The 17,322-nt window shown below is 41.2% G+C and overlaps 1 protein-coding gene across 1 annotated transcript in view; it reads right to left on the reverse strand.

The window, feature by feature from the left end:
• The window catches only part of LOC140486500 (junctional adhesion molecule B-like), a 103,939-nt gene continuing 86,617 nt past the window's right edge, over positions 1–17,322 (reverse strand). Inside the window, exons 8-10 of the mRNA XM_072585738.1 lie at positions 16,099–16,114; positions 7,181–7,223; positions 1–3,718 (exon numbers count right to left, since the gene is read on the reverse strand). Coding sequence (XP_072441839.1) covers positions 3,686–3,718; positions 7,181–7,223; positions 16,099–16,114 — 92 coding nt within the window. The 3' untranslated portion in view covers positions 1–3,685. The remainder of the gene's footprint in view (positions 3,719–7,180; positions 7,224–16,098; positions 16,115–17,322) is intronic.

Raw genomic sequence — 17,322 nt, forward strand, 5'->3', positions numbered from 1 at the left:
CTGTGTTGACACTTTTAATGTTATCTCATTACTGACTCAAATTATTAGCTGATAAAGAGTTAAAGTTATAAAGTCTTCTGGTAAAAGTTAGTTTTTAAACTCATGCGCAACAAGAAGTATTTGCATCAGTTCATGTTATGGAACTCAAAAGCAGTCAACAAAAATGATTAAGAGTTAGTTGCAACTCCCAAAAGCAAACATAATGCTGGAAGTACACAAGACCCATTGGTATCTAAAAAGACACGGACACATCAATGCTTTTGGAAGGATCTTGTCATCACAGCAAACCTATTGAAAGCAACCCTGTTCAATATTTTTCTGCAGATACTGAAATTCCTGCGGGAATCCCATATTGAAGTGATTCTCCAGACAAATATATTCCTGTAACTCACCTTGGAATTATTAATATACTGCAGGGGTTATCCTGAAAAGTACTGATTCATGGGTATGCAGCTGCAAAAATGATTAAACCAGAAATATTGCCATATAAGTAGTGATACGTTCTGGGGATCCACCTACAAATCCTGATGTCCTGTAAGGATTCCCCTGCAAATCCTAGACATACTCCTGGGCACCCTCATTGCTGGTTCTGATATACTCTTCAGGATCACACACAGAGTCCACAAAATTCTCATGGTTCCTTGGAAAGATGGATGTAGTCACAGGCATTCCAAGGCTCTCTCTCTCTTCTACTTCCCCAACAGACTGAATAAGCTATTTTAGGAACAGGATTATGCCATTGTGCTGCTTCAGCCTGTTCTGCCATGAAGCCAAATCTTGGCTGGTCTGTACCTCAATTCCATTTATCAACCTTTCCTTTTCACCCTTTGATACCCTTAATCAATGAAAATCTGTGAATCTCAGACTGTAAGTGACCTGGTGCAAAGTTTTTTTTCCAGTTTTTTTTACTTGTGAGAAAATGCAATCTGGTTTCACTTCTGAATAGTCTAGCTTTTATCCAAAGGAGTCCTCGTCATCCTTTAATTCCCTCACCAGGGGAAATAGTTCTTCATCTACCTTTTGAATAATGACAATTACCATTTGACACACTTCAATTAGATCATCTTCAATCTTCTAAATCTCAAGGTAGTATGAACCAAGTTCATTCAATCTCCCCAGTTTAATCTTTAATATATTTCTGATGAATCAATGTTTCTAGTTCTGTCAAGCCTTGAGGTGAGCTGCCCCAAACTGAATCTGATATATCAGGCAGCATTTTGCAGAAGTTTGAATTCCAACTCTTTTTTTTAACCGGTTAAAGGCCAACATTCATTCCCGGTTTGTTTTATATTGTGCACTAGTTTTAAATGGTTTATGTGCATAGACACATCAATCCCTTTGCTTCCTCCAAAGCTCCTATGGTTTCCAAGTACATTGAGAAAACTGACAGATTGTCGTTCTAAGATTTAAAAGGGATGGCCTTCCCATTTTGTTTATCATTCTGCAAGAGATATCCCTGCCATTCATTGTAGAAAAACATTCATTTGTACTCTTGAGAGGGGGATGCGTGTCTCCTCCTGTGGGACAATTTACAACTTGGGCTCACTGTTTAAAAATAAGGGGTCACCCATTTAAGAAGGATTAAGGAGTACTTTATTCTTCTCTCAAACTATCGTGAGTCTTTAGATATTTTGAAGTCAAAGGTAGATGGAATCTTGATCAGTAAGGGGGTTAAAGGTAATCAGGGGAATATGGGAATGTGGAATAATCTGATCAGTCACAATCTTATTGAATTGTGGAAAAGGCTCGGGGGGCTAGATATCCTGATTGTAATTTATATCTTTATTCATCCATCTAGTAAATCAACAAATATGGAGAAGAAAATTGTAGACATTTATGTCTTAAGGCACTTTGATTGAATATATAAGGTTCTGAAAAATATTGATCCCTACAGGCCTTTGAGTGTACAGCTGGGAAATTTGGAGCATCTAAGCTGAATGATGTGGTGGCTTACTGGGTTGAATACTTGTCTATAAGTCAGAAGATTGTAGGTTAAAGCCTCACTCCATACACATGTATATAATCTAATCTAAATGTTTCAGTGCAGTACTGAGGGAGTGTTACACTGTCAGAGGTATTGACTTTCATATAGACAATTGCCTGAAGCCTCATCTGCTGTCTGGTAGATGCAAAAGATTTCCATTGTGCTATTTTGAAGAACAGCTCTCCTCAGTGCCCTGGCCAGTATTTATCCTTTATTCAGTATACTAAATCAGATTATCCTCTTCTCATCACATGGTGCGGATTTACTGCATATAAACTGGCTGCCACATTTTCTACATCACAAGAACAGCTAAAAGTATGTCACTGTTTTTTTGTGTGCTTTGTGATGTTCTGAGGTTGTAAAAGATCCTAAGTAAACACTAGTCTATTCCTTAGTGGTGAACAAAACTGAAATCACAATATTAGGATGCCAGTAATGTGAGAAATAGGCAAATTAATGGGGGCACTGGGTTTTAAGTTTAAATTTAAAAATGCAGATGATGCAAAGCTGATTGTGAATGCGTGTGTTGTCAGGAAGGCACAAAACAGCTTCAGGAACACGTGGACAGGCTTAGTGAGTGGGCAGATGGAATATAATGCAAAAAACGTGAGATAATCCACTTTGGTAGGAGGAACAGATGTACAGAGTATTTCTTAAATGGTGAGAGATTGGAAAGTGTAGAGGTAAAAAGGGGCTCTACATTTCCAACCTTTGAGGTTCTTTCCTCTCTTCCTTATAAAATTAATAAGCAGTGTATTTGTAGAAAAAGAAATCCCTTTTCTCCGATGCGCCAAGACTCTGTTAAATGGAATATGAGGTTTATGGGTTTCATGTTTTGAAAAAGAGAGAGGTATTGGTTTACAACGCATGATCATAAGAAAATACTACCTTCAAACCTCAGATTTGGGACAATGTCAGCAGTTAGAGGAGTCACTTTTTTGACAATAATTCACTGGGGTAAATCTTGATTTTTTGCGGTACGGTGGTGATAAGAGACTGGGGCCTATTTTCTCTCTCCATTCTTACTTTCACTAAAGACAATTGTAGAGATATAAAACAGGTTTTCAACTTGCTATCAACACCTTGCATCTACGGAGTGGCTTAAACATAAAATGTTCCAATGTGCTCCATGTAAACATCATCAGTTGTCTGTTGACACCAAAAGCCGAATAAGGCAATATTATGGTAGGCTGCACAGAGAGTTAACCTTGAAGGTGCCTCTTCAAAGGTGGTAAAAAGACATGGAGAAGAACAGAAATTCCAGAGCTAAGGGTCCATACGGTTAAAAGCCCTGCTGCTGACTGGAGTGAAGGAATTTGGGAATGTGTAAGAGACGGCAATTAGAGGGACAAAACCAAGATCTATACCAGAAACAAAAACAGACATTGCTAGAAAAATTCAATAGGTTTGACAGCATCTGTAAAGAGAAATCAGAGTTAATGTTTCGGGTCCAGAGACCCTTCCTCAGAACAGTTCTGAAGAAACGTTACCGGATCTGAAACATTAACTCTGTTTTTTCTCCACAAATGCTGCCAGATCTGCTGAGTGTTTTCAGTAATTTCTGTTTTTGTCTCTGATTTCCAGCATTGGCAGTTCTTTTGGTTTTTATCAGGATCTATACCACTGTCCTAAAGATAAGACATAAAATGCTTTATGGATAAGAATAGCGGTTTCAAATTCTTCATAGATCTTCCCTTTGCTTCAGATAACAAAAGACTTGGTATGTTTGAATTCCTGCAAAAGTAAAAAAAAAATAAATCAGAAATAAATACATATATAGGTATGAAGTCAGCTGCCAGAGGAAGTAATGAGGCTGGGACAATTACAACATTTAAAAGGCATCGGGATGGGCATATGAATAGGAAGGGATATGGACTAAGTGCTAGCAAATAGGACTAGATTAATTTAGGATATCTGGTCGGCATGGATGAGTTGGACTAAAGGGTCTGTTTCCATGCTGTACATCTCTATGACTCTAAAATCTACAATTACATGGAACAAAGAAAACAATGAGGCTGGATGAAAGAGAATCAGTCATCTCATCCAAGCTCCAACGTAGAGTCATATTGGACGCAGCATGTTAAATTATGTTCCTCTCTTCGAGATGCTGCCAGACCCGCTGAGGTTTCTGATTTTATTTCAGATTTCCACCATCTACAGTATTTTACCTTCATCTTTTGCTGGAGCAGTATATTACAAAGGAACAGCTGACCCTGGTATATTACTATATCAGAAATTGAGGATTCACTGTCAGCGAAGCTGCAGAAAAAGCTTTAGTAAAAGGGGAGACTGCTTTCTGACCTTTGCTTTGAGTACCTCATGTTCTGAGATTATTCCCTCTGGTCCTAAACTCTCCCACAGGGGTATATAACCTCTCCATAACTACCCCGCGTCACCACTGATATTATATGATTCAATAAAGTTCCTTCTCATGCTTCTAAAATTCAATGAGTACAAGCCCAACCTTAGTCAACCTCCCCTCACAACAAAACTCTCCATACCTGGGACTGCCCCAGTGAACCTCCCAGACCCCTCTCTCGCGTCTCCCACCTGCAGTCAAACTATTCATTGAGAACTATCGATGTGACATTGGTCGCCTTTGTTTCTCTGCTCCTCTCACTCATTCTAACCTAACTCTCTCTGAACTTACTGCTGTGAGGGAATAAGTACAATATTAAGAAATGATCTTGGATTGGATGATGTAGAATCCACATAGGTGGAGGTGAGAAATAACAAGGGGAAGATAATACTGGTGAAAGGAGTCCATAGAATCCCTAACAATAATTTTAAGTAGGAGAGAGATTAAATCAGGAGATGAAGCCATGTAAAAAAGGCAGTACATTACTCATAGGTGGATTTACAGAGTCATAGTCACAGAGTCATAGAATCATTACGTAGGGAAAACCAAATTGTCAAAGGTCACCATGAGGAAGAATTCATAGTGTATTCAGGATAGTTCCTCAGATCAATATTTTGTGCAACTGAGGATCAGGCTATTTTGTATCTGGTAATGTGAAATGAAGCAGAATGACCTCAAAGTAAGTGATCCCCTAGGGAACAGTGACCATAACATGGTGGAATTAAGCATTCAGTTTCAGAGTAAGACACTTGAATCCATAATAACTGAGCTTATTCAAATAAGGGTAATAACAGAGATGAGAGGGTTGGCTGGAATGCACGGAAAGAGTATTTAGAAGAAAAAATAATTGAGAAACAATGGCAGGTGTTTAAGAAAATAATTCATGTCTCACAGGAAAGACATATTTACATGAGGAAGGAAGACTCCAGGAAAGAGATAAACCAACAATAGTCAACCAAGGAAGTCAAGGACAGTACCAAATCGAAAAGAAAAAAATCATGCAATGAGACAAAGATGAGGAGAAAACAGATAACAAGGAAAATGTTAATGGCAATAAAAAAAGACCAAAAATGTAATAATAAGGGAGAAAATAAGCCAAGAGTGCAAACTAGCAATACAAATGGATGGTAAAGCTTCTTTAAACTTATTGTACAGAAATGAGAGGCCAAAGAGAACATCAACCTTTTAGAAAATGAGGCTGGGAAAAATAATGGGGAACCAGTATTTCGCAGAGGAGTTAACTAAATATTTTGCATCAGTTTTCATGGTAGATGACATTAATAGCATTTCAATGATACTAATGAACAATCACAGGGCCCAGAGTCGGGATAGAGAAATAATAGAATAACTACCACTGGACGAAAAAGTAATTAATAGGGGCCAATCGTCTGCTAGTCTCCTGGGCCAGATTTAAGATCCTACAATTTTAAAGGAAGTAGCTATAGAAATGTGGGATGCACTGGTAGTAATCTTCCATTAATCCTTAGTTTAAGGAAAAATCCCAAAGGATTAGAAAACTGGTATGATAATACCCTTATTCAAAATTAGAGCGAAATGAAAAATACTAACCAAAGGCCAGTTAGCTCAATATTTGTAATTGGGAAAATGTTAGAATGTATAATAAAGTGTATAATGGCAAAGCATTTAGACATAGGTAATAAAATCAAGCACAACTTCAATGAAAAAAAATGATGTCTGACAATTTTTTACAGTTCTTTGAGAAAGTAATAAGCAAGATAGATAAAGGATAATCAGTAGATGCAATATATTTGGATTTCAATTTGGAATTTGATGAGGAACTGAACATTAGGCTGCTTAATAAAGTAAAAGCCATGGTATCGGGGTAGAATATAAGTCTGGATACAGGATTAGCTAACTAATAGAAGATAGAGAGTTCGGACAAAGGGGTATTTTCAGGATGGTAACCTATTACGAGTGGAGTGCTCCAGGGATCAGTGCTGGGGCCATAATTACTTACAATACTTGTACGCTTACATTAGTTATATTGATGACTTGGATGATGGAAGTGAATATTCTATCACTAGTTTTGTGACTGACACAAAAATAAATACTGAAGATGACACAAAGATTCTACAGAGCGAAACAGACAGGTGAAGAGAATGGGAAAAAATTGGCAGATGAAATACAATGTAAGAAAGCAAGAAGTTATTCACTTTGGCAGGAGGAGTAGAGGAGGTGAATGCTATTTAAATGGAGAAAGACTGCAGAAATCTGCAACACAGAGAGATTCGATCCTTGCGCATGAGTCACAAAAATACTAGCATTTTAGTAGGTACTAGGAAAGGCAAATGGACTATTTGGCCTTTAGTTCCAAAGGGTTAAAACAAATGAGAGGTCTTGCTAAAATTACACAAGACATTTGTCAGACCTGAATACTACGAACAGTTTTGGTCCTGTTATATAAGGAATGACTTATTGACTTTGGACTGTTTCCTGATGAAGGGCTTTTGCCCGAAATGTCAATTTTCCTGCTCCTCAGATGCTATTTGACCTGCTGTGCTTTTCCAGCACCACTCTAATCTAGACTTATTGACTTTGGAGGCAGTCCAGAGGAGGTTCACTAGGTTGATCGCAGGTATGGAGGGATTTTCTTGAGGAGAGGTTGAGTAGGTTGGACCTGTACTCATTGGAGTTTAGCAAAATGAGAGGAGACCTTATTGAAACATGTAAGATTGTTCCTGAGCTTGAAAGTGTAGGTGTGGAGAAACGAGAATGAGAGAGCATTATCTCAGAGTAAGCGGTAGCCCATTTATTGTTAGTGCAGACTCCACTTCTATTCTTACGTAATGTGGTCTTATCACATTATTCTAACTTACTTCATTCACTGGAGAAGCAGCTGTTTGTTTGGTGGCTTTTTCCCTGTGGAAACAGAAAGCAGGTCAGTACACAATAACTCAAGCCTCGGAATAAGCAACTGAATTCTCAGGGAAGGAATGAGGAAAACCTAACAATGCAGAACAAATAACAAACCTGTGTTTATATAACATCTTTCACAGTCTCAGGATGCCCCAAAAATACTTCACAGCCGGTGAAACATTTTTGAAGTGCTATATTGTTGTATAATGAGTACATAGGAAATCCACACAAAGCACAATGTAATAATGACCACGCTATTTGTTTATCAGGGATATTGATTGAAGGTAAAAATTGGTTAGGAGGGAGATCAGACTCTATCTATCTATAACTTTCATTATTTTATAAGCTTCTATTAGGTTACCTCTCAACCACCGTGGGTGGCACGGTGGCACAATGGTTAGCACTGCTGCCTCACAGCGCCAGAGACCCGGGTTCAATTCCCGCCTCAGGCAACTGACTGTGTGGAGTTTGCACGTACCCATCCAAACGCCTCTTAAATGTTGCAATTGTACCAGCCTCCACCACTTCTTCTGGCAGCTCATTCCATACACGCACCACCCTCTGCGTGAAAACATTACCCCTTAGGTCTCTTTTATATCTTCCCCTCTCACCCTAAACCTATGCCCTCTAGTTCTGGACTCCCCGACCCCAGGGAAGAGACTTTATCTATTTATCCTATCCATGCCCCTCATAATTTTGTAAACCTCTATAAGGTCACCCCTCAGTCTCCGACACTCCAGGGAAAACAGCCCCAGCCTGTTCAGCCTCTCCCTGTAGCTCAAATTTTCCAACTCTGGCAACATCCTTGTAAATCTTTTCTGAACCCTTTCAAGTTTCACAACAGCTTTCCGATAGGAAGGAGACCAGAATTGCATGCAATATTCCAACAGTGGCCTAACCAATGTCCTGTACAGCCGCAACATGACCTCCCAACTCCTGTACACAATACTCTGATCAATAAAGGAAAGCATTCCAAACGCCTTCTTCACGATCCTATCTACCTGCGACTCCACTTTCAAGGAGCTATGAACCTACATTCCAAGGTCTCTTTGTTCAGCAACACTCCCTAGGACCTTACCATTAAGTGTATAAGTCCTGCTAAGATTTGCTTTCCCAAAATGCAGCAACTCGCATTTATCTGAATTAAACTCCATCTGCCACTTCTCAGCCCATTGGCCCATCTGGTCCAGACCCTGTTGTAATCTGAGATAACCCTCTTCGCTGTCCACTACACCTCCAATTTTGGTGTCATCTGCAAACTTACTAACTGTACCTCTCATGCCTCGCAGCCAAATCATTTATGTAAAAGTAGAGGACCCAGCACCAATGCTTCTGGCACTCCACTGGTCTCAGGAAAAACAACCCTCCACCACCACCCTCCGTCTTCTACGTTTGAGCCAGTTCTGTATCCAAATGGCAAGTTTTCCCTGTATTCCATGAGATCTAACCTTGCTAATCAGTCTCCCATTGGGAACCTTGTCGAACGCCTTACTGAAGTCCATCTAGATCACATCTACTGCTCAGCCCTCATCAATCGTATTTATTACTTCTTCAAAAAACTCAATCAAGTTTGTGAGATATGATTTCTCACGCACAAAGCCATGTTGGCTATCCCTAATCAGTCCTTGCCTTTCCAAATACAGGTACATCCTGTCCCTCAAGATGCCCTCCAACAACTTGCCCACTACCGAGGTCAGGCTCACCGGTCTATTGTTCCCTGGCTTGTCTTTACCGCCCTTTTTAAACAGTGGCACCACATTAGCCAACCTCCAGTCTTCCAGCACCTCACCTGTGACTATCGATGATACAAGAGGCTCAGCAAGAGGCCCAGCAATCACTTCTCTAGCTTCCCACCAAGTTCTTGGGTACACCTGATCAGGTCCTGGGGATTTATCAACCTTTACATGTTTCAAGACATCCAGCACTTCCTCCTCTGTAATATGGACATTTTGCAAGATGTCACCATCTATTTCCCTACAGTCTATATCTTCCATATCCTTTTCCACAGTAAATACTGATGCAAAGTATTCATTTAGTATCCTCCTCATTTTCCGTGGCTCCACACAAAGGCCGCCTTGCTGATCTTTGAGGGGCCCTATTCTCTCCCTAGTTACCCTTTTGTCCTTAATATATTTGTAAAAACCCTTTGGATTCTCCTTAGTTCTATTTGCCAAAGCTATCTCATGTCCCCATTTTGCCCTCCTAATTTCCCTCTTAAGTATACTCCTACTTCCTTTATACTCTTCTAAGGATTCACTCGATCTATCCTGTCTATACCTGACATATGCTTTTTCTTAACCAAACCCTCAATTTCTTTAGTCATCCGGCATTCCCTATACCTACTAGCTTTCCCTTTCATCCTGACAGGAATATACTTTCTCTGGATTCTCGTTATCTCATTTCTGAAGGCTTCCCATTTTCTAGCCGTCCCTTAAATGCAAACATCTGTCTCCAATCAGTTTTCAAAAGTTCTTTCCTAATACCGTCAAGGTTGGCCTTTCTCCAATTTAGAACTTCAACTTTTAGATCTGGTCTATCCTTTTCCATCACTATTTTAAAACAAAGAGAATTATGGTCGCTGGCCCCAAAGTGCTCCCCCTCTGACACCTCAGTCACCTGCCCTGCCTTATTTCCCAAGAATAAGTCAAGTTTTGCACCTTCTCTAGTAGGTACTTCCACATACAAAATCAGAAAATTGTCTTGTATGCAATTAAGAAATTCCTCTCCATCTAAACTTTTAACACTATGGCAGTCCCAGTCAATGTTTGGAAAGTTAAAATCCCCTACCATAACTACTCTATTATTCTTACAGATAGCTGAGATCTCCTTACAAGTTTGTTTCTCAATTTCCCTCTGACTATTGGGGGGTCTATAATACAATCCCAATAAGGTGATCATCCCTTTCTTATTTCTCAGTTCCACCCAAATAGCTTCCTTGGATGTATTTCCGGGAATATCCTCCTTCAGCACAGCTATAATGCTATTCCTTATCAAAAATGCCACTCGCCCTCCTCTCTTGCCTCCCTTTCTATCCTTCCTGTAACATTTGTATCCTGGAACATTAAGCTGCCAGTCCTGCCCATCCCTGAGCCATGTTTCTGTAATTGCTATGATATCCCAGTCTCATGTTCCTAACTATGCCCTGAGTTCATCTGCCTTCCCTGTTAGGCCCCTTGCATTGAAATAAATGCAGTTTAATTTATTAGGCCTACCTTGTCCCCCCTGCCTGCCCTGACTGTTTGACTCACTTCTGTTCTCAACTGTACATGTCTCAGATCGATCTCATTCCTCACTATCTCCCTCGGTTCCCCACCCCCACCCCCCACCTTACTAGTTTAAATCCTCCCAAGCAGTTCTAGCAAATTCCCCTGCCAGTATATTAGTCCCCTTCCAATTTAGGTGCAATCCGTCCTTCTTGTACAGGTCACTTCTACCCCAAATGAGATTCCAATGATCTAAAAATGTGAATCCTTCTCCCATACACCAGCTCCTCAGCCATGCGTTCATCTGCTCTATCCTCCTATTCCTGCCCTTACTAGCACGTAGCACTGGGAGTAATCCAGATATTACTACCCTTGAGGACCTCCATTTTAAATTTCTGCCTAACTCTCTGTAATCTCCCTTCAGAATCTCAACCTTTTCCCTTCCTATGTTGCTGTTCCAATGTGGACAATGACCTCCTGCTGGCCCCTCTCCCCCGTGAGAACATTCTGCACCCTCTCTGAGACATCCTTGATCCTGGCACCAGGGAAACAACACACCATTCTGCTTTTTCTCTGCTGGCCACAGAAACATCTGTCTGTACCTCTGACTACAGAATCCCCTAACACAATTGATCTCTTGGAAGCCGACGTACCCCTCATTGCATTAGAGCCAGTCTCAATACCAGAAATTTGGCTGTTCGTGCTACGTTCCCCTGAGAATCCATCACCCCCTACATTTTCCTAAACAGCATACCTGTTTGAAATGGGTATATCCACAAAAGACTCCTTCACTAGCTGCCTACCTCTCTTACCCTTCCTGGAGTTAACCCATCTATGTGACTGTATCTGAGACTTTCCCCCTTCCTATAACTGCCATCCATCACATACTGTTGCTGTTGCAAATTCCTCATCGCTTCTATCTGTCTCTCCAACCGATCCACTCGATCTGATAAGATTCGCATCCAACAGCATTTATGGCAGATATAATCTGCAGTAACCCTTAAACTCTCTGTAAACTCCCACATCTGACAAGAAGTACATATCACTGCAAAGGCCATTTTTGCTCCTTCACAATCTACAGACCCAGAAAATAACACTGTCTTATTCCTCTATAAACACTGCCCGAGGTTAAATGAATAGCTATGGCTTATATTTTAAGTTTAATCAAGAGATTTATCTGCAAAAACATATAATCAAGAAAAGAACCCAATGTACTCGCTAATACAGCCTTTCTCTTGGTCAGACTTAAAACAACAATTAACTTATCTGATTCTGTGCTGTGAACTTCGCCCAACAGTTTCTCCAAGATTAGTTGTGAATTTCACTGTTTGTTAATTTTCCCAGATGCACTCCGATGTCCAGCGACACATGAATTCCAACAGCAAAGGCAGTAACTGTGCAGGTTCTCTCTCTCTCTCTCTTTCTCTCTCTCCTGCACTGACCTCACCATGTGCTTCCTTTGTCTGCTCTTCTCCCTTTTAAAACTGCTGTTGTTTTGTCTTCTTTTTTTCCAAAGTTCCAAAACAATGCAACAGAATATAAAACAGTAATTGCTGCTCCTGGAATTCGAGGAAATCACCTCCAACACCTAAAATACCTCAGAAAAGTAGCAGCTCTTAAGGGCAGAAATGTTTCCTGTCCTCCATCTTGGATTTCCCAGAATCTATTTTCAAGAAGAACTCAAAGACATGCTCAGGAGAGAATTATCAGCCAAACACAGCTAATGGAAAGGAGTTTCAGAAATAAAAGTCAAAAAGGGTGGCGCTAGAAAAGCACAGCAGGTCAGGCAGCTTCCGAGGAGCAGGAGGGTTGATGTTTCGGGCATAAGTCACTTCTGATTAAGGGCTTATGACCAAAACATCGATTCTCCTGCTCCTCGGATGCTGCCTGACCTGATGTGCTCTTCCAGCATCACACTTTTCAACTTTGGATCTCCAGCATCTGCAGTCCTCACTTTCTCCTACTTTCAGAAGTGAAACACAGTTATGCCAAAAGCAGTGAAGAATCTACAAGTATTCTGACACCAGGGAGAAGGCCATTCTGGATTTGGTATTGTGCAACGAACCAGAATTGATCAGGGTCTACAGGGTAGACCATTTAGGACAGAGATGAGGAGAAACTTCTTCACCCAGAAAGAGGTGGGTGTGTGGAATGCTCTGCTCCAGAGGGCAGTGGAGGCCCAGTCTCTGGATTCATTTAAGAAAGAGTTGGATAGACCTCTCAAGGATAGTGGAATCATAGGTTATGGAGATAAGGCAGGAACAGGATACTGATTGAGGATGATCAGCCATGATCATAATGAATGGTGGTGCAGGCTCGAAGGGCAGAATGGCCTACTCCTGCACCTATTGTCTATTGTCTATTACCAGAACCGGTTAGGAACAAGAACCTCTGTCTCTATCTCTGTATCACCTACTGGGTTCACCTGTACAAGCAACCTAAAGTATTCAACCACAGCTATTGAATTCTGACTTTAAGTATTCAGTATTTTTAATTAGATTCTCTTTACAGTATGGAAACAGGCCCTTTGGCCCAACAAGTCCACACCACCTCTCCAAACAGTAACCCACCCAGAGTTTTTGCCCTACCTATATTTAGCCCTGACTAATTCACCTAACACTATGGGCAATTTCGTATGGCCAATTCACCTGACCCGCACATTGTTTGGATTGGGGGAGGAAACTGGAGCACCCAGAGGAAACCCACACAGAGGCAGGAATCAAACCCAGGTCCCTCGTGCTGTGAGACAGCAGTGCTAACTACTGAGTCACTATGCTGCCAATTCACTGTGTTTTCACTTTGGAAAGATAATTTCAAGCAAATAGCAGACCTGCAACAATAATAGGTGGATCTTACTTACATCTCTTTAAGCATCTTTTAATGGTACTTACGCAATCTTTGTACATTAGCTTCAATGATATGTTGTGCGATATAACATATTAATCTTGTTTAAGACTAAAGCTTTGCTGATGGTTATTTCTTTTTTAATTACAGCTGTCAAAAAACATGAAGAAGGGTAAACAAGCTTATTCCTGATGAAGGGCTTTTGCCCGAAACGTCGATTTCGAAGCTCCTTGGATGCTGCCTGAACTGCTGTGCTCTTCCAGCACCACTAATCCAGAATCTGGTTTCCAGCATCTGCAATCATTGTTTTTAACCTCTTTGTCTGTGTGGCCTGGACGATCAGTTTAGGGGGATTGTCGGTGCAGGGAATCGTATTACAGCAACTGGCTCTACACTAAGGTTTAGCATCTTTTCAGCTGTCCCATGAATCCAAACGGTCAATAATTTGACTTCTCCAAATCTTTTACATCTTTATTTGCCTCAGTTTCCCTCATCTTCCTCTTCACAAGTTGCTAATTAAGACAAGACTTGTTTAATGGCTGTCCACTTTGAACACACATCCATTCATCTTTCAGAGCTCCTTTAAAGAAAATGACATGCAAACTACAGGGCACTGATTTCTGATGAAAAGTGACTCTCCTGCTCCTCGGATGCTGCCAGACCTACTGTGCTTTTCAGCGCCACACTTTTTGACTCTGATCTCCAGCATCTGCAGGCCTCACTTTCTCCCAGAGGGTATCAATTTACCCAGGGCATCCATCTGGGCTGGACACCAGGAGAGACACCAGCATTGTATGTGTATCTATTTCTGGGGCAAAGAAAGCCAGTTTTGTGTCAGTTTTTAAACTAGCGGAAGGTTTTGACTGTGTAAATTGGGCTATTTCCTCTGTCTTGTGCTGAAATTGTCAAGTGAAAACAGCAAGGAGAGAGATGAGAAAATACTTCTTTATGTGATTCCCGGTTGGAGAGTTCACTGTTCTGCTATGGAGTTGAAGGAGATCTCAGTGTACCATTGCCATGGGATAAATAAACAGGTTGCTCTACTATGGGCACAGTGCTCAGATGACACGTTTTGATGCTTTTAACTTTCCAACACCGACAGGCCTGACTTGACTGTCTCTGGATGGCTTTCCAAGCTTCAATTGTTGTTTATGGAAAAGACTTCTGAGTATCGGATTTATCAACAGCGGAAGGCCATTTGGCCCTTTGAGCTTGCTCTGTCAGTTGGTATGATCGTGACTGATTATCTAACTCTGTTTGCATCTGCAGTTTTTTTGTATTTTTTTACATCTAACCCTGCTCCCACTTTCATCCCCTTAACCATCTTTGCAATGTAGAGATTTCTCAAGCTCAGCCCTGACAGGCCTGAATCTGTTACTTTTTAGCACATGTCCCCCGGTCATACAGAAACAGCTTGTTCTGCGTAAGAAGTGGCAGAGGCCATTCAGCCCCTTGAGTCTGTCAACATGCAATTAGATTACGGCTGATCTGTTTCTTATAGCTCCATCTACCTGCATTGTACACTAGAGTGTCTGTCGAGTAGTCATTCAAGACAAAGATCACACTTTCCCTCAGTGGTCTGGTCTCCTTCCCATTGGAAAGATGTTGTGAAACTTGAAAGGGTTCAGAAAAGATTTACAAGGATGTTGCCAGGGTTGGAGGATCTGAGCTACAGGGAGAAGCTGAACAGGCTGGGTCTGTTTTCCCTGGAGCGTCAGAGGCTGAGGGATGACCTTATAGAAGTTTACAAAATTATGAGGGACATGGAAAAGATAAATAGACAAAGTCTCTTCCCTGGGGTCGGGAAGTCCAGAACTAGAAGGCATAGGTTTAGGGTGAGAGGGGAAAGATATAAAAGAGACCTAAGGGGCAACTTTTTCACGCAGAGGGTGGTACGTGTATGGAATGAACTGCCAGAGGAAGTGGTGGAGGCTGATACAATTGCAACATTTAAGAGGCATTTGGATGGGCATATGAATAGGAAGGGTTTGGAGGGATGTGGGCCGGGTGCTGGCAAGTGGGACTAGATTGGGCTGGGATATCTGGTCGGCATGGACGGGTTGGACCGAAGGATCTGTTTCCGTGCTGTATATCTCTATGACTCTATACAGGGCGACTGCTGTATCCGCGGACACGGTTTTAGTTACCTGAGGTTTACCGCGGCCCGGAACATATTACATGGAACCAGGGACCAGGGGACTGCCTGGGAGGTAAGTTTCCCATTTAAATGAACGAGTTTGCTACGGTCCGCGGTGCTGGGCATTCACAGTAGGTCTTGGAATGTAGCCCCAGTGGGTGTGGTGGTGGGGGTGGGGGATCTATTGTACTCAGTCCGACCTCAAGTGCATGAAGAGAAACCAGTTTGTGAAAAACTGGCACAACGTAATCCCGGCAGCATAGGGAATGATAATTTCAGCCCACTCCCAATCCATGGTGAAAAGTATATGAGAGTGTTGACCAAGGAAACCATGAGCATCCTTTGTCCTGGCATGGAGAATGGTCAGTTGAGCAAGGTACCAGAGGGTGCCTGATACCCCTTCAATGAAGCAGGCAACCCAAAATCTCATTTCACTATATGTAAGGTGCTATGTAAATGTATCGCAGCAATTATCAAAGCAAACTTGACACTGAGTGGCAGAAGAAAATATTAAGACAGGTGGAGGATATTTAATCCAGGATCTATTTTTAAGGAGCATTCTGGCAGGGGAGAGTGGTCAGGTGATGGGGGTTTCTTGGCCTGGAGACCTGAAAGCATAGGGACTAAAGGCAGAAAGTGAATGTGGAGAAGGGGAAAACTTGGAAGATGAAGGAGAAGTAGATCGTTTACTTACTTAGAGGATCCTGATCCTGTGAAAAGAAAAACAAACAAAAATTAATGTTCAACATTATGTTGGGGAACATGTCGGTATTTCAAGATGGAACAGATATAAAGTGAACCAAATAACTGAAACAAATGTAAGGAGGAAGACTGCTTTTTATAAAAGCACTATACAGGATGTACAACAGGATATTTGGCCTAGTGAGGCCATGCCAGTGTTTAAACAAGCCTCATCCTATCCGTTTTCATACAAATCAATCCACATTGTAGGCCTCCATTCCCTATTCTCTCTCCCATTTGTCTAGTTTTTCCCTTACAAACCACCTCCTTCAGAAATTCCCTGTGCATATGAATTATATATTCTCATCATTCTGTGAATAAAAATGTCTTCACTGAATTTCCTTTTGGATTTCTTGGTTCTTCCCTGCATCATAGAATCCCTGCAATGTGGAAGCAATTCATTCTGCCTATCAAGTCCACACCAACCCTCTGAACAGCACCCCACCCTGACCCCCTAACCTCCCATTCCTCAGGTCACCAGACCCAAAACGTTAACTCTGATTTCTCTGCACAGATGTTGCCACACCTGCTGAGCTTTTCCAGCTACTTTTGCTTTTGTTTCTGATTAACAGCATCTACAGTTCTTTGGTTTTTTTTCTGAATTTAGTACAATGTTTGGACATTGGTCCTTTTGTTCCTCTACCCAAATTGGACTCATACTTTCCAAGTAATGAGAGATCTCGTGACTTTTTCCACCAAAATGTACAACCTTATATTGATCAGCACTGACCATCATAAATCCATTCTTCAAGTTTATGACGTTCTTGTGATTTGTTGCAATCCTCCTCGATATGGAGTATTCCTTCCAATTTGGAAGTTAAGTACAAGTTTATAAATTAGAACTCTGATTCCAAAATTAATGTAAGTTGAGAGCAGCAGTGGCTCCAGCACGAATCTTGCTGGATACCACTTCCTACCTTCTGCCATTCTGAACGACTACCCTTTACTTCTACACTCTGCTGTCTCTTTTGAAGCCAACTAGAAATCTATTTTATCCCTAGTCCCTCAATTCTAACATCCACAGTCTTGTTAATCTTTAATGGGACTCTTTATTGAGTGCATCTTGAAAGTTCAGGTGCATCATCTTCATTGAATTACAACTGTCTGCTCTGTTACCCATTTAAAATAAAGGAATAATATCTGTGCTATTCATTATTATATTTCCCATTCCTTGTGT

This window comes from Chiloscyllium punctatum, chromosome 15 (assembly GCF_047496795.1).
Source record: "Chiloscyllium punctatum isolate Juve2018m chromosome 15, sChiPun1.3, whole genome shotgun sequence".
In the NCBI taxonomy this organism is placed as follows: Eukaryota; Metazoa; Chordata; class Chondrichthyes; order Orectolobiformes; family Hemiscylliidae; genus Chiloscyllium; species Chiloscyllium punctatum.